General features: G+C 35.6%; 1 protein-coding gene across 1 annotated transcript; it reads right to left on the bottom strand.

The window, feature by feature from the left end:
* Nucleotides 1–123: 123 nt before the first annotated feature.
* Nucleotides 124–7466, bottom strand: LOC108321915 (protein transport protein SFT2). The gene is made up of 4 exons (XM_017553829.2): nt 7087–7466; nt 1144–1411; nt 891–995; nt 124–531 (listed from the first exon to the last, which is right to left on the bottom strand). The coding sequence occupies exons 1-4, from the start codon at nt 7272–7274 to the stop codon at nt 421–423; spliced, it is 672 nt and encodes a 223-aa protein (XP_017409318.1). The 5' UTR covers nt 7275–7466; the 3' UTR covers nt 124–420.
* Nucleotides 7467–22852: the final 15386 nt, after the last annotated feature.

The following is a 22852-nucleotide window of genomic DNA, read 5'->3' as shown; positions in this document are numbered from 1 at the left end:
AGTATTGATGCCACTGGGTTAATCTACCTCCACGCCAAAAGGGTGACGTCTGCATCTTCTTGACATAAGGTGACAAAATCGAAAGGGGGAAATCAATTCCCAGTCAAAAAATGAAATTCGCAAACAAACAAAGATTATTTCAAATTCCAACTGTAAAAGGGAGCAACACAGGTAGAATTAACTTCATCAATCAGACAGTGTTATTTTGTTTTTCACAAACATGAGGCGAAGAGGCAAATCAGTTTTTTTTTTCCCATTCAGATAGGGCAGTGGCAATAAACGTTGAACCCTAGGAAATTGTTAGATGATGCTTCAATCCAGTAATATTCTTAGGCCTCTTCAGCAGATAGATAAATTTACAAGTCAACTACTCTATAGACACTGGTCCGAACTCAACTCAACTGTCAACCAAAAAATTGGTCACCGCCCAAAACATTTCATTATTGAAGAAGTAAGAGCAGAAGTTAGAAACTTCATTCCAGCAGATCCACCAGGAAAGTATGAAATAGAATAATAGCCAAGTGAGAGAACCTGCAAGTAAAGTCAAAATTTCATTTTTAATGTAAAGACATATACAGTTATAAAGAAACATGACAGAAGAATAAAAAAAAAATCTGTACAGATGACCTATCTCCACACACCAGCAACTCACACATCACATAAAGCACACTATCAAGAGTGTAAATAGCAGTTCCTAAATTTATATCGGTTTTGCTAGATTGAAAGAAGCGTTCCTAATTGTTATAATAAATTCAATAAAATAGAAGTCAAAAAACCTTTAGCATAATACCTTAGATCAATAGCAAATCAAAACAATAACACAAGGGCCTTGGGGAATGGGCATGGCTAAGCTACAAGGAAGCATTTTTAAGGATACGTGAAGGTGATACCTGCACTACAGAGAATACCACAGAGAGGATGTAGCTATGAAGCACCATTGATACATATATGGTACCAATCATACTGCCTAGAAAAGCCAATGTGAAAGGGAGCCTCTGAAAAACAATTATAACAGGGACTGTAAGGAAGAAGCAGCAAAGCGGGAATCAAAGAGACCAAACAAATTCATTGAAGCAACATAACAGCAGGTCAAGTTTTCTTATCATAATGCAGGCAATAGGAAATGAAATTCTAGCAAGTTACCTCCCTTGACATCATGTGAGTAAGCTGATTTTTTGGACCCTTGAGAGCAAAGAATGATCCAATAATAAATCCACAGCCAAGTGTAAAGCATATAGCAAACTTTTGGGGCATAACCACCATGACGGGCAGGAATAATGTAAATGCTATGAAAACAAAGAAGACTCCACTTGCCAGAAGCAAACCAAAATATACAAGTGCTTTGCCAGAAGGCACATTACTAGTAGCAGACTGAAAATTGCCAGGTAGATCTCTCACGCCTTTAGAAACCCTAAATAATAAGAAAAAAATCATTATTATTTGTTACAAAAGAATTTCTTACCAGCATGTTCTTTTGCCAAGATGTAGAAAATACATTTAAGACAAATTAGGAGAATATATGTTCTTTCTGCGGCATTTTATACTCTAAACCGAGTCAAGCCTAAACCATAAAGGCTAACTTACCACAAGTTTTTCCAGATTAGGCTTTCACAAAAAATCTATTTAGTTAAAAAGCTGTAAGGCCTAACTCGCTGACATCCTTAAATCATAAATACTATGCTATTAAATCTTTACAGAAATTTTTTGAAGTTATAACTTGACATGTTTAAAGGGTAAAGTTCACCAAACTACATCAGGTATAAATTTAGGCCCATTAACCTATTTAGAATTAGGCTATTTACCTATTAAAAAAGTCTTACCACAACGTACGTTTTTAAGTTTTCAGGCTAACCTAAGCTTATAAGTTCTAAACGGGCCAAGTTTAGGCCCTAGAGCTCTTGTATAACAAAAGCTATTTCCGACTCCACCACCTTATCACATACATATAAGGAAGACAAAATAGCCAGTTATTCCATAGACAATTGCATCAGAAACCTGTGTTCAGTTGTAACATTAATTCACAAAAGTTCCTGACACCAAGACTCAGCCTTATAAATTAATATGACCTTAAAGTGAAGTTTTTGACACGAGAGAGAAGAGAAATATCATGTGTACACTTAGATGATCACATTGATATTAGGAAAACACAGGAATTGTGTTTCAGGTTATCAAATTTTACTTTTGGGAATAAGATCCCAGGAACATAATGATGGGAATGACATTCCTTAGTATTTAAAAAATAAATAATATGTTAACAACTACATTTTGTTAGAAATCCTTTCGTGAAAGTGGCGTGTAAAGGGAAAAAACAGTTACATACAAACTTTATTCCCAACTGATGGGAATCAACATACTGATGGGGACTTGGATACTATGAAATGCTTAAGTATCATATCCAACATTACAAGACTACAAATCTCAAACGCCAATGTCTAAAATATAGGACACTGGGAGACACGTATACACACACAAAGGCAAATCAAATTAAATAAGAGTGGGTTGTCAATATTTAGGAAAAGGCTACTCATGCAGAGGTACTAGACAAACAGACTAAGTGTTATAGAGCAGAGTATGATTCCGATTTGGGCATCATGGAGTACCTAAGCCCAACATCAAGAAGTATGAAATGCTCAGTGGAGTACTTAAATGTTTTGATTCTCTTCCCTCAAAAAATTGGCTTTGAAGGGATCCTCAAACTGTTTACAAAAAATGTCTTTAACAAACAATGGCACACTGCAAAAAATCAATAAAAAAATGATTTTGATATAATAGACATTAAATGGTTAACTTTGAGTAACCAAGCTATGATGGCCTTCCATTATTTGTCCAAGTCTTCAATCCATTCATGTTCTACCTCTTGCGGCGAACTCCTCACTTTCTCATTGTTAGTAAACATGGTTTCAAACAGAGAAGAGAGAATTTGAACAAAAGTGTAATAAAGTGAAATGGGATAATATTGATGATGAGAGTGAGTACAAAGTGATTGCTTGAACCTTTATGTATAGGGGCTTCAATTAACTAACCTCTAATACTCATCTTAAATCAACTCCACCAAAACCTGCTAAAAGCAATGACAAAGGATATAAGGTGGTGAAGAAGAAATATAATGGCGATGCCAAGCAAACTTTGACAGCTCTACAAGATGAATGAGCAAACAGCTGCTAACTAAACTGGTCAAGGAACAAGCACTGTGATGAGCTTCTTTTCACCAATAAAAACAACTGACTCATCTAGTATGTACAATGAACCAAATGAATTCACAAGTAGCCAAAGCTATGCTATCACTTCATATCTACTCCAACACTTAACATGACACCATTATGTTTTACTTTCCCAACATACCAAATTAACTCCAATAAATACACAATATCCAACAATGGATCTCTATATCTGTTACAAACCCAGAAATGAAAAGAGGAAGAGTAATATTCTTTATTATATAGACTGAAAAGAACACAAAAAAATAGGAGAGCACTCTCTCCTCCAAGGGTTTCCCCTTCACAAAGAGCAAAAACTCAATCTACAAAATTATACAAAAGTCCCTAGCATACCAGGACCCCCCAACTATATAAAGGAAACCTCACTATCCCTAACAACCTAACTAACAACTACTTCATAATCTGTTTCCTCCTATCATACACATTATATCCTATCAATATCAATAAGGAAACTAACCATATTAGCATTTAAATTTGATCTAATGGCGTCTTGGATATTATGGAGTGTCTAAGTCTCACTAAGTAGTATGAAATGTTTGATGGACTACTTTAGCAGAGTATCACCTTTATCTACACTTGAACAAATAGAATGGATAGAAACACAGCATATTTACTTGCACTGTCGTGCTTCTTATTGATGCAAATATATAGGATACAAAAAGACGCAATACACTTGCTTAAAACCCTAACCCTAAAGCTGGGTACACAGAAAATGTTATTAAAATAAGATTACATTTCAACACTTTCCCTCAAGTTGGAGTATATAGATCATATGTACCAAACTTAGAGTATATAAACTGAATCTTAGGTCCTCTTAGGGATTTAGTTAGAATGTCTGTGAGCTTCTCATTAGAGCTGACAAACCCAATAATAGGATTCCTGGACAGTGCGTCATTTGATAAGCAAAGCTTATGTATCATAGTTGCTTTGCTCCCCTCCTAACCAACTTTAAGTGAAGAGGAGTACACACAATAGATTGAGAGTAGGAAACTTTGACTCAAAATGTTTTTGGAACCATCTGATGGTGCAGGTCTAGCCCAAGCTCACAATGGGTACCAAAACAAAAAACTAAAAGGAACCTTTCAAAGGGACAATTGAAGGAGAGGTCGAATGGAAGAGAGCACCACAGATCTAAGTAGAGGACAATAAGATGAATACAAAATGTGAAGGAGATTTTGCAACGTCAGTCACCACCTCCTGAGAGTGCATGACATTCCAGTGGAGGTAGATCCAGTGGGAAACTAACCAATGTGACGGGAATAAAGGCATGTTGGGGTGGCTATACATGGGGGATCAAATGACAATCGTGGAGCAATGGTTGTGGTGGCAGCTGGAAATTAGGTATGAACATGCTAGAATGAGAACACAACAATGGGGGTGGGGGATTGGCGAGAAACTGGGAATGAGACATGGCCCTAAAAGAAGAAATCCACAAGGTATATATGGATTAGGGCTGCATCTTGGATAGCCCTATATAACATGTTAATGGAAGAGAAAACTATGAAACATTTGATACATTATAATACGAAAATAAGGAGCACATCCTATATAGTTAAAAATATCTAGATTATATATGTATTATTGGGAATATTTTTATTTATTCCCATATCATATCTTTATTATTAAAGGATGTCAAATCTCTTCTTTTAATGTGTTCTTGGGTGAGGTAATTTAATGTTGCGAAAAGTAAGATGCAAAATGTTGTCACAAGATGAAGTGAACAATCATAATAGAGGATAATGGCATTAATCACTTGTGAACTATGGCTAAAACACCACCTCAAAGAGCTTAAACTTTTTAAGAAACTTCCCAAAGGCACCTTATATGTGACAATCGGGAAATATTGCATGTAGCCTCCAATCCTGTGCTTTATGAGGACCATACATATTGAGGTGAATTTTCATTTCATAAGAGAAAAGTTATTAAATGTTACTAAATGTCAACTATAATAAACAGTTACTAAATGTATTCACCACTAGATTTGCCAACTATAGTGAACAGTTAATAAATGTATTCACCAAGTTTCTAAGAGGACCAATGATTGATTATATTTGCAAGAAACTAGGCACATTAGACTTACATGGTCCACCTTGAAGGGTAGAGTTATAGAAATAATGAGCATATCATATATAACCAAGAATATCTAGATTATAAATGTATTTAGGAATATTTTTATTTATTCCTGTACCATATCTTTACCATTAGAGGATATCAAATCTCCTATATTTATTGTATTGGTTTCTTTTTCTCTATATAAATAAAGCATTTGTATTGTCTCAGAAACACATGATTTTAGTTCAATGTCTCCCTCTTTACTATAGTTAACAGATGGGTTTTGGGAGGCTCAAGTTTCCAGTGGCATCAAAGACATAGATGGCCACTTCTGAGTTTTGAGTCAAAGTAAAAGTTGGGACCTGCGAAACAAGTCTCTAGTCCACTCTATCCACCTGGTCTACAGGACATGGTTACCAAAACAGATTTATCCATGTGTATGATGAACACTTTTCATGGTATGAAACACCTTAGGCACTTCCTTGATCCAAAACCTTGCAAGCAATAGAGTTAATCCCAAGTAATAAGGCTTTCCATCTTGGTGTAGTCCTGCCCTTAAGCAGCTTAATAACACCAAGCAACATCTATCTTATCCCTCACTGAGGGTTCTGTTAGCCTAGCACAAATCTAGTTTGTGTGTCAAACTTCCTTCTGAATCAACAGTGTACATGACTCCAATTAAATCAACATCCTAAAAATGATTTTTTTCTAAACCCGGTGATTTATCTATTGAATAATTAACGTTATACTTAAATAAGCACAATAATTAGAAGTACAACCAATCAAAACCTACAATACAACAACAACAACTATAATAATAAAGGGAACAAAATCCAAGCTAAAGTTATTTTGACAATATCTTCAGGTTTAAACGAATTTTACCAATGGCTACTGGCATGGCACTCTCCATCCTTAAAAATAGAAAAATTCCACCTTAGTCCCCAGAAATCACAATGTCAGTCACATTGATTCTTTTCAAGGACTAAACCAAAGTCTCTCATGCTTATAAACTAAGACTTTGTTAGGATAAATTTCTCCCTAAAACACTAACAAGAAAAGAACGTATAAAGGTAAGATGAATCAAATTTCTTCCATAAGAAAAAACAACTTTTGCACCTAAGTCCTCAGCTTTTCAAGAAGTTGTATAAAAGAGCTTCTTTAAAAATTAAAAGCACAAGTTGATTTTAACTTACGAATGACAAGTTTAGTTAATTGGATCCGCTTCCTCAAAAACAAGTAATTCGCTTTAGGGAGTGGAGGAGATAAGAAAGAAAATCAGCCGTTGATACTTTAAGACAAACGTGATTTGCATGAATGTACAATAACATCCACTGTCGATTTCTCATCAACAATCAAATTACTTACTTTTACGCTTCAGAGTGGATCACTCAATTTAGAGTCCAAATCCATTTTACTAACTTGTTTTACTTCCTCGTTTTCTTCTCTTACAAGTGCTTCAACAGAAAAGTTCATCTAAAAAGAGCCTAAGTGAGTTAAAAAAATTAGATTCCCAAACGGTTATGCTTTCTTAATCTCTTCTCTATAAGTTACAAGTGCTTCCAAAGACAAGTTTATCCAAACTGAGCCTAATTCGACCTATAATTGTGATTGTTTTAGGTTAACATGATTTTGTATTACTGGGGACAAATATTTCCCACCCCAAGCTTCTCAGATACGGATCTGGAATTTCACTTACAAACACTAAGCTGTTACACGATTCTCACAACACACAAAATTAAAACCATATTTGCGTTTGCATACAAACAGATAAAGCAAAACAAGAGGCGTGGTAAGATATTGAAGTGGGGTTCCTTACACGCTGAAGGTGCCGGAAACGGTGTCATTGGCCGACCTGACGGCGGATTCGAGATCGAAGGAAAGACCCAAACTGGAGCTGTCCTGGGAGGATTGATTAGAGGCATAGGAGTTCCAATCGGCAAGCAACGACGAGGAGGGCTTCGCCTCCTCCTCACCACCGCTCGGTGCCGAGAACCACCCCTGCATTTTGGTCACCAATTCCAACTACGAATGATTGCTTGGAGGGAGAAAAGGGGGAAATGGAATTAATTAGGATTTGCGATTTGATGTGTGGATTTATCTGTTGTGTGCTGAGTGCTTCCGGTTGTTGAGAATTGAATAGCTGCTTCTGCTCTCTATTGTTGAAATCACCACTCGATTGCTACAATACCTTACCACCCTTTCTCAGTTATTTTTTGTATTCTATTTATTTTAAAACAAGTAAGAAGGTCAAAATTATACAAAAATGTAAAATCATAATTATTCATAAGTCTAGTTAAATTTCAAGCTTTTTAATTAAATCTATATTAAAATTCTTTTTATGTTGATTAAGTATTGTTCCAAATTCCTGCCCATTTTTTGATAATTATCCCGCATTGTTTTGTTGGGTCTACTTAGTTATAATTTTTGGATAGCTATCCATACTAGATAAATTGTTTAAAACGTTTAACTCCACTCAGTTAAATAATACAAGTGTTTGAATTTACTTCTAATATAACACATCTTACAAGATAGGAGACATCTCTCTTAGGCTTTGTTCACTTCAATGAATTTGGAGGAAAGTGATTGAATGGATTTGAGAAGATTTGAAGGTAACTTTTTTGTTGTTTATTTGAGTGGATTTAGAGGTAAGTGAGAGTGGATTTTGAAATAAAGTTTGTGAGAATTAGTGTAGGATTTGATTAATGTGACAAATTAAAAAAAATTACTTCCATATCCACTCTCACCTCCAAATTCTCTCTAATAAACAACAACAAAATTATCTCCAAATCCATTCAAGTGAACAAAGTGTTAGAGAGGATATATGAATAATACAATAAACTTCTGAAAGTTTGTAAAAGTTCTTTCTCCTAGAATGAAGGCTTTAGACGTTCTGAACTTAGAACCGTAATGATTCAATGATCGCAATTCTTCTTCTTTTTCTTTATATTATTCTTCTTTATATAGCCTTCTTCGAGAGTTAGAGTTTTGACTTTCTTCTAGGTATGTAACATTTATGATGAGTCAGAAGTTGTGTTGCTTCCTTGCAGAGCAACTGTGTTGTGTACAAATGAGGCATGCAAAAGGTATGTATGAAGCTTTCTTTGAATATCCTCTAAATGTTCTTCTGATTTTGAGTAGGCTTTTGAATAAGTTGATAATCTGCACAAAAAGAGAGAGTACAACACAACAAAAAAAAAAGTACTTGGACATACATGCATTCAAACCATTAGACGATTTAGGCATTTGATGCATTAGACGACTTAAGTGCTTAGGCTTGATGCTTGGTATAATCATTTAATGGTAGCCTGTTTTGAGTAACTTGTAAAGATGCTTATTTTTACTTATGTTTAGATACTTTGTCTTTTTGTTCAAATGCTAGGACAATTAGGTAGTGTTGTCAAAACGGGCCACCCAGCCTAACCCAACCCGACACACCACAGATTGATCACTTAGTGAGTAAACCCAACCTGGCTCACTTATTAGCAAGCCAAAAAAATTTAAACCCGGCCTGCTCACCACGGCTTGGTGGGTTAAGCGGGTTGGTTCACTAACTTACTTAATTATAAGTTTTATTTTCAATTCCAAAAAAAATTAACAATTTTTTTCTAATTCAAATCTAAATAAATTTCAATCTAAAATCATGTTAAATTTCAAAGACAATTCAAAATAAAAGAAATATAATACAATCCAAAATCATCTTAAACTTCAAATATAATCCAAAAGCAAGCACAAAAAACAAAGTTAGGTGGGTTGACGAGCCAACCCGGCTCATCACGGGTTCAACCCCGGGTGAACCGGTTTCTTAGTGGGTCGGTCTCAAAATTGGCCCATATCAAAATTTCAATTTTTTTTTCAATCCAACTAGGCCTAAACTCGTGGTAGGCCAGGTTGGCTCGTGAGTTCTAACCCATTTTGACAACACTACAATTAGGTGCTTTGTTAGGAGCTCTATAACGTTTAACGCTTTTTATAATGCTCAATGTTTATAATACCTGGAAGGTTTAAACCCTCGGATCGTCCTCATATTTTTTGGAGAATCTCAAGTGGGTCATCGATTTTTCAACTGTCTCAATTCGGTCCATATACTTGTAAAATTGAGCCAATTAAGCCCTATCCGTTAAGTTTTCACAGATGGCGTTAAACTGTGATGACGTGATGCATACTTAAAATGCTGATGTAACAATGTTATATTACATGGACTTTTTTTAGGTGAACAGTTTATAACATGGCTCAAAGTTTAATTGGAAATGTTAGGGATTCAGAGTCTTCATCATCCTCACCGTCTTCATCTTTCCTTTTGAGCATTTTAACAGAAACTCCCTATCCAAACCTGAAAAAACGCATAATCATGAAATCAAAGATGAAATAGTTTATACAAACTTTCAAAGCTGATCTAGCATTAAAAAATCATTTCAACAATTAGCGTAAATAAAACATCAAATTATTTTGAAAATTGCAAGCAATTTTTTCTGTTCGAGATTGTTGATACCTACTTTCTAGACTAAACGTGAATAATGGAGGTCGAAATCGAAGGTTGTGTTGGCCGGTAAGATAGGGCGGCGACTTTCCTTCACGTATTGTGGCAGCACCATCTCTATGAGGTTGCCGACGGTGGATTCCGGCGTCATCAACACCTTCACGGGCAAGAGGCTTCTCGGCACGGCTACCTTCAGCAACATCTTCAGCGGTTGTCTCGGAGGACAATTCGGCATTGATCCGGCGATGCTCGTGAGAGACTAGAGGTCGGAAACTGTACATCTTCCCCAAAGATTTTGAAATAGGCAAGGAAGAACTTATTCATCTCTGGATGGCTAATGGATTATTATATGTGAAGGAAATGTAGAAGTGGAGGAGGTTGAAAATAAAGTGTGGAAAAAGATATACGATAGATCATTTTTTCAAGAAGCAAAGTATGATGAATTTGGTATGATCACAACTTTTAAGATGCATGATCTATTTCATGATCTTTCCCAATTTATTATGGGTGAGGAATGTGTGGTTATTGAAGCTTCAAGTAATACTCTATTGTCAGCTAGAGTTCCCTATTCAAGCTTGTTTAATCCTGGCATCTCTTTTGATTGTACTGCTTTCAAGCGAGGGTTGATGTCTACTTTCAAGAAAGTTGAATCTCTACGTACTTTTCTTGTTTTTGGTGGCGCAGTGCCATCAAATCATTATCTCCGAGCATTATGCTTAAGATCTATTCCTCTATTTTCCCCATTCAAGGATTTAGTACATTTGAGATATTTGAGTTTGCATTTTAGTTTCTAAGGAAGCTTAGATCATTTAATTGGTCAGATGCCGAAATTGCAAATATTGAAACTGAAATCTTGCCCCTCTCTTGAGATGCCCAAAACCTTGACACAATTACAGGATTTAAGACATGTTATGATTGATGAATGTGTAGAAACACCACCCAATATTAGCAAGTTGAGGAATCTAAGAACACTAGGCATTTTTGTTGCGGGTTCAAAACCAAGGTGTGGGTTAAGAGAGTTGCATAGCTTAAAGATGGGAGGCACACTAAGAACCAAAGGCTTTGAAAACGTCCCCAATGAAAGGGATGCTAAACAAGAAAATTTGATTGATAAGAAGGACTTGAATATCCTACAGTTGTCATGGGGTGGTAGGGCTAATTAAGAAGGTAATAATGTAATGTGGAGAGAGTACTGGAAGCCTTGGAACCTTCCTCCCCGGCCAACTCCACTCCAACCTCACTTTCATAGATTTCTTCAACAACCGCCTCAAAGGCAACATCCCCCTCCACCACCATGCTCGACTCCCTCTAACTTCTCAACCTCTCCTCCAACACCCTCGCCGGTAAAATCCCTTCCTCCATCGGAGACCTAATTTCCCTCACAAACCTCTCCCTCGCTTCCAACTCCTTCTCCGGTTCCATCCCCGATTCCATTTCGGCCCTCCCCAGCCTACTTCACATGGATATGAGCTCTAACCAACTCAACGAAACCATTCCCAAGTTCATTCCCAAGTATGTATAAATTATTTCATCTTTGATTTGATGATTATGCGTTTTTTCAGGTTTGGACAGGGAGTTTATGTTGAAATGCTCAAAAGGAAAGATGAAGACGGTGGAGGATGTTGAAGACGGTGGAGGATGATGAAGACTCTGAATCCCTAACATTTCCATTTAAATTTTGAGCCATGTCATAAACTGTTCACCTAAAAAATTTCCACGTAATATAACACTGCTACATCAGCATTTTAAGTGTGCATCACGTCATCACAGTTTAACGCCGTCAATGAAAACTTAACGGACATGGCTTAATTGGCTCAATTTTACAAGTATATGGACCGAATTGAGACAGTTGAAAAAACGATGACCCACTTGAGATTCCCCAAGATTCCCCAACAAATATGAGGACGATCCGAGGGTTTAAACCTACCTGGAATAGGAATTCAGTTTCTCTCGAAAACAAAATAAGTCAAAACAATGTCTCTGACAAAACATGTTAATAGACATAATTATTAAAATATAAAAGAAAGCTTAACCAAGCTATACGTTATCTGTCTCAAAAGAGACAAAAGATAAAGAATTGTTTACTTGATTAAACGATACCATGAGCTTAACAAGTACCTCATCTTATGATGAAGTATATATCTACGCTTGGTATCCTTAGAAAAAAAATTTAATTGTAAAATGCTACCTAATGGTAGAAAATCAAAAAACACTTTGTTGTTTTGAGCAAACATTCAATGAAATTAATGCTCAACGTTCAAAAACAACAAAAGTGATAAGAAAAGACGCATCTCCTGCATGCATAATTTACTCTAATTTTACAGATAAGCTATTATACATGCATCCATAGTGCTATAGATCAAATATCAAAAAGTGGACGTTAGAGACAAAGGAGATATTCACATAGTGTTCTTCACTTGAAGCAAAGTCTAAAAAGATCGTACAAGCTACATCAAGCAAAGGACTGAAAAAGCAATTCGGCTCTGACAAGTTGACTTACCCAAAGGTTGATGTGAACAAAGAAAGAGAAAGCACGAGTATCAAGGCTGCAAGCTTAGTCTAATGGACAAATATCCATGAAGCCTATAAATAGAAGATCTCTCAAGAATAAAATCAAGAGGATAGAAAAGGAAAAATTACAACGATATATTCATCCCGAAAAGAAAAAGAGAAAGAGCTCAAGAAAAAGAATACATTTGAGCTAGAGGGAAAAGAAGAGAAGAGAAAAAAAGAAAGAGATACTCTTAAGCTCTATTGTCATATTGCTTATTATTGTAAGAGAAGAGAAAAACACTTGTGAGTTTTTAGACTGCTTTGTATTGTAATCAAATCCTCTCTACGAGAGATATAGTGTGAACTACTTGTAGGAAATCGTTGAATGAAATTCTAAAGAAAATTAAAATACTTACAACTGAACTCTATTTGAGTTGAGGAATCTTGGCAAGGTTGCTAAGTACCAGGAGTGGTTCGAAAACTCAAAGGAAATCTTGACTAAGGTTGCTGAGTACCATGAGTGGTGCGAATACTCAAAGGAAATCTCGACTAAGGTTGTTGAGTACTATAATACTCAAAGGAAATTTCAGCAGGGTTGCTGAATACTAGGAATGATGCTAATACTCAAAGGAAATCTCGATGGCATTATTGAGTATTAGGAGTGGTGCTAATACTCATTTGTAATATGAAGATTATAGTGGAACCCTCTACGGACTGGACATAGCAATTGGAGCGAACTAGTATAAAATCTGGTGTGCAATTATCTCTTCTCTTACCTAAACGATCCTTTTATGAAAGCCTATAGTCACGCTTTATTTCTAAACATAAGACTCTTCCAAGCTAAAAGATCTTTTTTCAGAAAGGAAGTTCTTAAGAAAACGTTGTAGTATTTACATTCTGAATAGCACGTTAAAAGTTGTTATTATACAAATTTATTAAGTTGAGCTTTCAGTCATTTAAAGGAAAATTTCAAGAGCTCGATAACGTGCTATATCATAATGCACTGGTAAAAAAAGAGATATTGTCGCGCCCGTTATGTCTCGGTTCATCAGAAATCGAAGCATAATATGACGCAGTGACATTTTTGAAATTTTCTTGATAGTATAGGCCTCGGTTGCTTAAGAACCGATGACATATAGGGTATATGGTCTCAGTTGTCTGCAGAACCGAGGCCAAAAATCCCTACAAGACTCAGGGATTTGGACTCGGTTGTAAGGGGAACCGAGGCAAAAAAGTTGTAAAAAATTTCAAAATTGTCATTTGAGATCAATTTTGATTTTTTTTAATAGAATAGGCCTCGGTTCAGCAGGGAACGGAAGCCATATCCTTTTGTAGGTTTTTTTCAACGTTCTCTACATTAGGTTTTTTTTATTTCGATTTTTTTTCTAAATGGGTTCAGACTAAGAACCCTAATCAGAAAATTCTTCCCCATTCTCTTCTCTGTTCCAGTTAATGCGAGAAACCAACTTCTTCCTCTTTTTCTTCTCGCGGACCACCCAGTCTTGGGGGCGAGAAGTTCTGTGTCTCGAAGAGAGACAATGACCTCACGACAGCAAGAATGACGGCATTGCGGAAGCGCGACTCAGGCGTGTTCTCGCCTTCAATGGCGATTTGCGGTGGACTTTCATGGTCCTTCGTTGTGCTGGTAGACCTTCTCCTTTCCTCTTTCTTTTTCTGCCTCGCGATGCAAGAGGAGGTAGAGGTAGCGCCACTCTCTTCTTTTCCTTTTCCCTCTTTTTCTTTGGTTCTGGTTCAAGCGTCGTAGGGAGGGTTTTCTTTTCCGGCGTCTTAGTGGGCGTTCTCGTGGTGGTGGGATCGCGGAAGCTTTCCTCCTTCGAAGCAAACACATGTTCGGTTCTATCCGAGCCTATGTGCAACCGGTGACGACTACGAGAGAAGACGACCGCAACGTGTCGCGAATGACCTCCGGTGACGACTACGAGAGTGAAGGGCTGAGTATCCAGTGACGGCAGCGTCAAAAACAACACTCTGATTTTGGTGGTGCTGATTTTGCGATTTAGGGTTTAGGTTATTCTTCAATTTTGGGGGTTTTTGTTATGATGAACTAATGATCTGATTTCTTCTACGATTTGAGATGTAGGGTTTCATTCAAATTGAATTTGGGGTCTTTCTTGTTATGGTGTTTTAATCTTGTAATTTTGGTTAAGATTGATGGTTGGGATATGAGTTTCGTCTCTTAATTTGGGGTTTCCCATTTGTTATTTGATTTTGGGTTGTTCTTTGCTCGCGCGAGTGGTAGCGAGGGACGCGCTAACGGTGGTGGTGGCCATGGGTGTCAAGGTGGCCGGCGTTAACAACTCTGTTTTGACAGACTTGGAGTGAACCTTTTGGGCTAGTAGCCCAACGATGTATTTTTGGTTTGGGTTGGCAGTTTAGAGCGCACGTGATTTAAAAAAAACAAAAGGCTTTGACATCGGTTCTTGCTTGAACCGAAGCAGAAACCTGACATATTACCTCGGTTTGAACCGAGGCCAAAAGTCCCCCACCTTTTTACCTCGCCGGTATATGCCTCGGTTCGAAAACCGAAGCATATTGTCAAAACAACCGTTGTCGTTTCCCTTCGTTGCACTAGTGAGGGTTGCGAAAATTTTCCATTAATAGTATTCAAACCCCCCCTCCCCTACTAGAGTTTTTCAAGTACTTCAATTGGTATCAGAGTTAACCTCGTACAGTTAGGTCTTAGCATGACTCGAGGAAAGAATGATCGCATTCTTTGAATCATGTCATATCAACATGGGGGATGTTATGGAGAACGACAACTACGTTTCTATAAATGAAGAGGGAGAGCCAATCTCAAAAGGCAAATGGATTGATGAGTAGAAGTAGCGCTGCCTGTTAAAGTTCAAAGCTCGAAACTCCTTGATGTGCACTCTCTTTGAAGAAGAATATAGGAAGGTTCACGCTTACCATGCAGCTAAAGAAATGTGGGAGACCTTGGTCATCATGTATGAAGGATCAAGCAAAGTCAAAAGGAATAAGTTGAGCTTACTGACAAGACAATATGAACTGTTTCCTATGCTTGAAAATGAAAACATTCATAGCAAGTTCAGTAGATTCCAAACAATCCTCAACGAGCTGAAATCCTTGGAAATGTCATATTACAACTTCGATCATATTGACAAAATCTTGCAAAGTCTTCCCAAGCAATGGAGACCTCAGGTCACAACTCTATGTACGTCGAAGAATCTAGACATAATGAATCTAAAAGAGTTGGTAGGGATATTAAAGGTTTCATTTGCTCGAGCTTCTTCAAGATGACTCTATCAAGAAGGAGAAAAGCATCATGCTCAAAGTTGTCAAGAAGACACCCACCAAAGCTCTCAGAATAGATGAATCCTCCGAGGAGTCAAATGACAAACATGACCCCATTGACGAAAATGGCTAAGAAGAGCTTTTATTCATCACTAGATAACTCTAAACATTATGGAGGAAAAGAAAAGGCAAAATGTTCAAAGCTAGGTACCTTGGATCTGGTTCCAAGAACAATCCAAGAGATAAACGACCAGAAGATACAACTGTCTATTACGAGTGCACCAAATTTGGTTATTTCAGATCAGAATGTCCCGAGCTTGAAAAGATGAAGAAAAAGCCATTTAGGCCTAGATACAAGAAGAAAAAGATGTTTATGAGAACCTGGAAAGATCTGGACACATCTGACGAGGATGAGGATGCTAAAGTATGCTTCGTAGTAGGAAATACTGAGAGTGCTTTAGATGATTCTAGTGATGAGGTAAACTTTTCAAATCTACACTCAGTAAAATTCATATTATGAACTACTATCGTATTCATTTAAATTGTCCTGTACATATAAAAATTTGTGTGATCAACGTATGGAACTCCTAACATAAAAAAATAACTTAAAAGATAGAGTAGATGCATCTAGGGATAATGTTAAGACACTTCAACAAAACGTTAGTAATCTTATGTCAGAGTTGGTGTCACAAAACATGAAAAAGAAGAAACTAGGTTGCAAAGTAGGAAACTTGTAGATAATACAATAGTAGCCAAAAATGTTAAAATCATATAATCCCTTAGGCATGAAAATGATACCCTCACAAAAATTCTCAGTAAGAACTCTTGAGGAAAATGATAGGTTAAATCGTTTGTTAAGAGAAAGTACGCATGCATCTAACAAACAAGATCTAGGTTACATAAAACCCAATACAAAACATGTATATAAAACTAACCATAGTAGTTCCACTAAGTCAAGTAATGATGCATCGACTTCTGAAAAGAATGAAATGCATGTATCTAATAGGTCAAGACCCAACTAGTTATGGGTACCTAAGAGTCAAATAACTTCTCCTGTAGATATGTTTGATGACCAAAAAAGAAAGCCTTGTCATGGTACTTGGACAATGGTTGCTCACGTCACATGACGGGAGAAAAGTGTATCTTCCTAAGCCTAGGGGACGAGAAAGGCGGTTCAGTCACATTTGGAAGAAATCAAAAAGGAAAAATCATAGGAATTGGGAAGATAGGTACAAACCTTTCCCTTCCATTTATAATGTTCTGTTAGTAGATGGCCTTAAACATAATCTGCTTAGCATAAGTCAATTATGTAACAACGAATATAATGTTGATTTTGAAAAAGGTCAATCTAGAGTATTAGATAGTAATAACTCTTTAGTATTTACTGTTAATAGACAGCGTAACTTGTATAAAATATATCTAGATGAATTGCAGTCTCAAAGTGTCTCATGTCTGATATCTATGAAAGATGAGGCAGCGACATGGCATAATAACTATAGACACACAAGCGTGAGAATAATCTCAAAGTTGCAACGCCATGATCTCGCAAGAGGACTGCCAGATGTATCATTCAACAACACAGTCTTTTATAGTGCTTGCATGAAGAGAAAACAGGTCAAAGAATCTTTCAAAAGTAAAAATATGGTTTCGACCAAACGACCTCTTCCGAGAAATTTCATATAGATTTGTTTGGACCTACAAGAACTGAGTCTGTGAGTGATAAACGTTATGGAATAAAGGTGTAGATGATTTTTCTAAGTGAACTTAGGTTTTGTTTATAACTCATAAGGATGAGGTTTTCAATGCATTTTGCAAACTCTGTAAAAGGGTAGAAACTAAAAAGAATTTGAAAATTATGTCTATCCGAAGTGATCATGTAGGTGAATTTGAAAATGAGCTTTTCAAACACTTTTGTGAAAACTCTAGCATCAAACACAATTTCTCAACTCCAAGAACTCCACAACAAAATGGAGTTGTTGAGAGGAAAAATAGATCATTGCAAAAAATGGCCAGAACCATGTTAAATGCTTTTAATACCCCTAAACACTTCTGGGCACAAGCAGTTAACACTACATGCTATATTCAAATCAGAGTTTACATGAGGTCGATCCTCAATAAAACACCTTATAAATTATGGGAGGACAAAAAGCCAAATATTTCTTATTTTTGGTTGTCAATGTTTTATTCTAAACACCAAGGATAGCTTAGGTAAATTTGGTTCTCGTAGTAATGAAGGAATCATGCTTTGTTACTCGGAAACCTCAAGAGCATTTACAGTTTACAAGTCTAGAACCTTTAAAGTTGAAGAAGTCATTCATGTGAAAGTTAACAATAAGCCTGACCAAAGTAAGTTAGAATTAGATGACTCCTTCTCCAAAATATAGGTAAACGATTGCACATCCAAGGAAGGAAACAAATCGAAAAAACCCAACCATCAAGTCGATAGTCAACATGAAGAGCCACTCAATGATACTATTGAAGAAAGAAAGGAGTCAAAAAGCTTACATTGTTTGATCACCAAGGATCATCCCTTTGAGAAAATTATTGAAAGTCTGAATGAGCACGTAATGACAAGATTGTATCACAAGCCACCAACCACCTCTCTCATCTCCCAAATCGAGACATTAAAACGTTAATCAGGCTCTTTAAGAGAGTTCTTGGATGAAGCTATGAAAGAAGAACCTGATCAATTCAAGAAAAATGAAGTGTGGGAACTCATCGAGCTACCCCATAGAAAGCACGTAGTTAGAGCTAAATGGTTTTATCGCAAAAAGTTGGATGAACACAAAAATGTCATCAGAAACAAAGCAAGACTAGTTGTGAAAGACTACTTTCAACAAGAAGGAATCGATTACATAGAAACCTATGATCCTGTAGCAAGGTTGGAAGCCATTTGCATTCTCTTATCATTCATGGCGTTCAACAAAATTAAGTTATGTCAAATGGACATCAAGAATGCATTCTTAAACGACGATATTAAGGAAGAATTGTACGTGGAACAATGTAACACCCAAATATTTTAAAGGGTATTACTGATAGTAGAGACTAAATTAATTTGATATCTCATATAAACAATCAAAATTTATTTCAATTACTCCAAAGTACAAGACCAAACTTATAAACTTTAAACAATATAGTCTTCACCGTTGACATTTCAACTTATAAATTTTACACAACATAATTTTCCCAATACAAATTTATTCTTTTTACAAAAATCCCTGAAAGGTTTTCCCCGCATCTCTCTCATCTCTAAGCTTTTTCAACCGCATCTGCAACATTATCTAATCACATATAACATGAGTTATATGATCATAGCACAAACAAATAAGGGTAAGCCAACCATATCAAATCAATCATTAAACTTGTAATAAGAATAGTTTAATCATTTATTTCTACAATTACTAAAATATCATTACCCCGATGTCATTAATTCATCAATATCAAAATCATCTTCCTCAATTTCATAAACCTTACAATTTTTACCATGCTTACTCACGAAGCCTTATGGTCAGACCGCTCTCTGCCTGCTTCCTTAAGCCTCACCTTTATATTATGTCTTACTCTCTGAAGCCTTATGGTCAGACCGCTCTGTGCCTGCTTCTATAAAACTTATGAACCACATATTTATGTCAAAGCCTTATGGTCAGACCACTTGCTGCCTGCTTTTATTAACCTCAGGTGTTACTTTGCTCATACCAAGCTCTCATGGTATAACCAAACATACTACTTCCCGTAGTAAACATCATTTCATAAGCAATAATTTCTTATATCCACTCCAACATTTCATCAAATCAACATTTCATACCCTCTTATCTACTCCAACATTTCATCAAATCAACAATTCATAACATCTTCTCCACATAACTCAATCATGTTCATTCTCTAATCATAATTTGATAATAACCTATTTTGGTGTCAATAAATTAAACATATTGCCAGATATCATACTTCATATTATAAACTCATTTTTTACCCTAACGAGTATAACTTAACATATTTTCACCAATCAAAGATTTATAGATCAGCCAAAACATTTCATCATATCTTAGCAACTACGTATTAAAGTCTGAGCTTAATGTAACGATAAATAAAATATATATGAAGTTTTTTTTTACCATGATAACTTTATGCATCTCCAATTGACTTATTTTATTTTATTTTCATCCTATTAGAGATCTTTCTTTACCCCAATTGGTCACCGGAGAGGACCCAGATGTCTGAACGCATCAAACTCACCTTCGACGCCAACACATATGACTAGTCACAACTGACTGGACCAGGCCAGGGCTGCTCTATGATCAGGGATGTGCCAACTCAGGTTTTTAAGGTTCCTCTATCCTACCAACAAAGGGAGGTCTTCAATAATTAACAATTTATTTATTTAAATTATCTACCTTGTTTTCTTATGCTCTAAATCTAAAATGCCAAATTTTAATATTTTTACTTCCTCTTACAACAACCTCAAATAGTATCTCTACATCTATTTAATACTCATATACAAGTTATTACAGAATCCTTACTCCAGACCTTCCAACAAGATCAATTTCAGTCAAGAAACTCATTCATAATAGAATTCATACAAGATAATTATAAACAATTAATAATAATAAAATATTACTATAAATGGTCATAGAAGAATACAATATTTGACAATCATAAAAATAATCTTAATATAAAAATTCATGGGGAAACAAGAAGTTGAATCTGGCAGAGCCGGTTAGACAACTTCTAATCCATCCAAAAATACAATATAATTAAATAACAAGAACAATACATGTCTGGGGAAATAAGAAGTTGAATCTGGCAGAGCCGGTTAGACAACTTCTAATCCTTCCAAAAATGCAATAAAATAAATAAGTAAAGCAATAAATAGTTTGGGGAAACAAGAAGTTGAATCTGGCAGAGCCGGTTAGACAACTTCTAATCCTTCCAAAAATGCAATAAAATAAATAAGTAAAGCAATAGAAAGTTTGGGGAAACAAGAAATTGAATCTGGTAGAGCCGGTTAGACAACTTCTAATCCTTCCAAAATACAATAAAAATAAATAAAGAAAACAATAGAATGTTTGGGGAAATAAGAAATTGAATCTGGCAGAGCCGGTTAGACAATTTCTAATCCTTCCAAAATACAATAAAAATAAATAAAGAAAACAATAGAATGTTTGGGGAAATAAGAAATTGAATCTGGCAAAGCCGGTTAGACAATTTCTAATCCTTCCAAAATACAATAAAAAAAACAACTAATAACATACAAGTGGCATAACATAATCAACATCACATTTTACAACTATCACACTTGGATATCAACACAAAAGCATACTCTCATTTAAAATTTAAGATCATACAGAAACAAAATACTCCATATTCAAGATATAAGATTAGGAAAAGCAAAATATAGCATATTCAAGACTCAAGATAATACAAAAGGAAATACTCAAAGTTAGCTCCCCTTACCTCTATTCCAGACTTATTTTCCTCTTCTCAAACCGTTCTCCGGAAACTTCCAGAATTTCCCTTCTTCAACTAGAATTTCCTCCAACTCTCTTCTCTCACAATTTCTCTAGAATTTTGGTGTAAATTTTCAGCCTCTCCTCTTGGCTATTTATAGCAAAAAAATTTACTATTCATTTTTTACTATTCATTTTAACTATTCATTTTTTTATTCATTTTACTATTACAAAAATAATTTTTTATTTGCAATTTGATAAATTCTGATCTCAAAGCTACGTGGAACACTTATTCTTCCAAAAATATTTTTTTTTTACTATTCACTTTTTACTATTCACTTTTTTTTTTTAACTTACAAATATTTTCGAGGATCTTACAAACAACCTCTAGGGTTTGAATGTCAAACCAATCCTACACACGTCTTCAAACTTCACAATCCTTTATATGGATTAAAGCAAGCTCGTAGAGCTTGGTATGAAAAGTTAAATCTCTTTCTTATAAATAATAGTTTCACGAGAGGTAAGTAGACACCATGCTCTTCAGGAAAAATGTCAATCAAAAGCTTCATAGTCATTCAAATATATGTTGATGACATTATCTTTGGTGCTACTGATGAAAATTTATGCCAAGGCTTCTCGATCATAATGCAAGAAAAGTTTGAGATAAGTATCATGAGTGAGCTAAAATTCTTTCTTGGATTACAAATAAAGCAAGAAGACGACGCGATCTACATACACCAAACCAAGTATATCAAGGAACTACTCAAAAAGTTTAAAAATGGATTACGCCAAGGAGATGAAGACTCCAATGCATCCAACAACTAGCCTAGGGCTAGATGAAAGCTCAACAAAAGTGGACAATACTCTTTATCGTCAAATGATAGGTTCACTTTTGTAACTCACCGCATCTAGACCTGACATTATGTTTAGTGTCTGTCTTTGTAAAAGATTTCAGTCAAATCCTAGAGAAACCCATCTTAATGCTGTTAAACACATTTCTAAGTCTGTGCTATGAAAGGAGTAGGAGTTTTCCCGTTGAAGGATATTGTGATGCTAATTTTGTTGGAGATAAAGTTGAACGGAAAAGTACAAGTGGAGGCTGCCACTTCATTAGAAGAAACCTAGCATCATGACTGAGCAAGAAGTAGAAAACAATTGCACTATCGACCGCTGAAGCTGAGTATATATCGACTACACACTATTGCTCTCAACTCTTGTGGACCAGGAATCAACTAGAAGACTACAATCACAGTCATGGTACGATTCCTATCTTCTGCAATAATAATGGTGCAAATAGTTTGTTTAAGACAATTTTTTTCACTTTCACACGATCTGAACACATATTCAGACACACGCTAAGACAATTACCTAGTTCTATGACAAACAAGAGCATCATTATCTAAAAGGGCATGGATACGTTCAAATTATCCCCTTAGAAAAATCCCAACATTGTTTTGAGAGGCATGCTATGTCGTCAATAATTGGTCATATGTTATTATTTTTCAAAACTTTTACAATGTAAAAATTGATCAAAATCATCATAAGGAAAATTGATATATAGGTATGCATAGATACTAAGTATGCATATAAACAACATTGATCAATATATGTACTACATGACATAGGTTACTCTTCTTGTTATGTATGTTCTTCCTATGTAATATGTAATACACATGTGATTCAATATGAATTATGCAATCTTCAGATATTTGCTACGCCTAATATTCTATAGGTACATTGTACATGCTACAATTAGTTATACTTTTAGGAAAATAAAGCACTTGAATATATTTCCTTTTTATAAATATTTGAGTACATGATTACTTATATGTAAAGAAGTTCTTTATAGTGAATCACAGTTTTCAATAAAAACAAATTATCTAACTCCCTAT

The sequence above is a fragment of the Vigna angularis genome, chromosome 6, assembly GCF_016808095.1.
Source record: "Vigna angularis cultivar LongXiaoDou No.4 chromosome 6, ASM1680809v1, whole genome shotgun sequence".
Lineage (NCBI taxonomy): Eukaryota > Viridiplantae > Streptophyta > Magnoliopsida > Fabales > Fabaceae > Vigna > Vigna angularis.
Note: the sequence above shows the minus strand (reverse complement) of the source record. Positions and strands in the feature narration are given on the sequence as shown.

Bases quoted from the DNA above. Each gene is read 5' to 3' on its own strand.
- LOC108321915 (XM_017553829.2), bottom strand. From the start codon at position 7,274: ATGCAGGGGTGGTTCTCGGCACCGAGCGGTGGTGAGGAGGAGGCGAAG. The intron at 1,412-7,086 runs GTAAGGAACCCC...CTTATTATTTAG, and splicing joins GTTTCCGGCACCTTCAGCGT to GGTTTCTAAAGGCGTGAGAG. The intron at 996-1,143 runs GTAACTTGCTAG...ATTGTTTTTCAG, and splicing joins CTCACATGATGTCAAGGGAG to AGGCTCCCTTTCACATTGGC.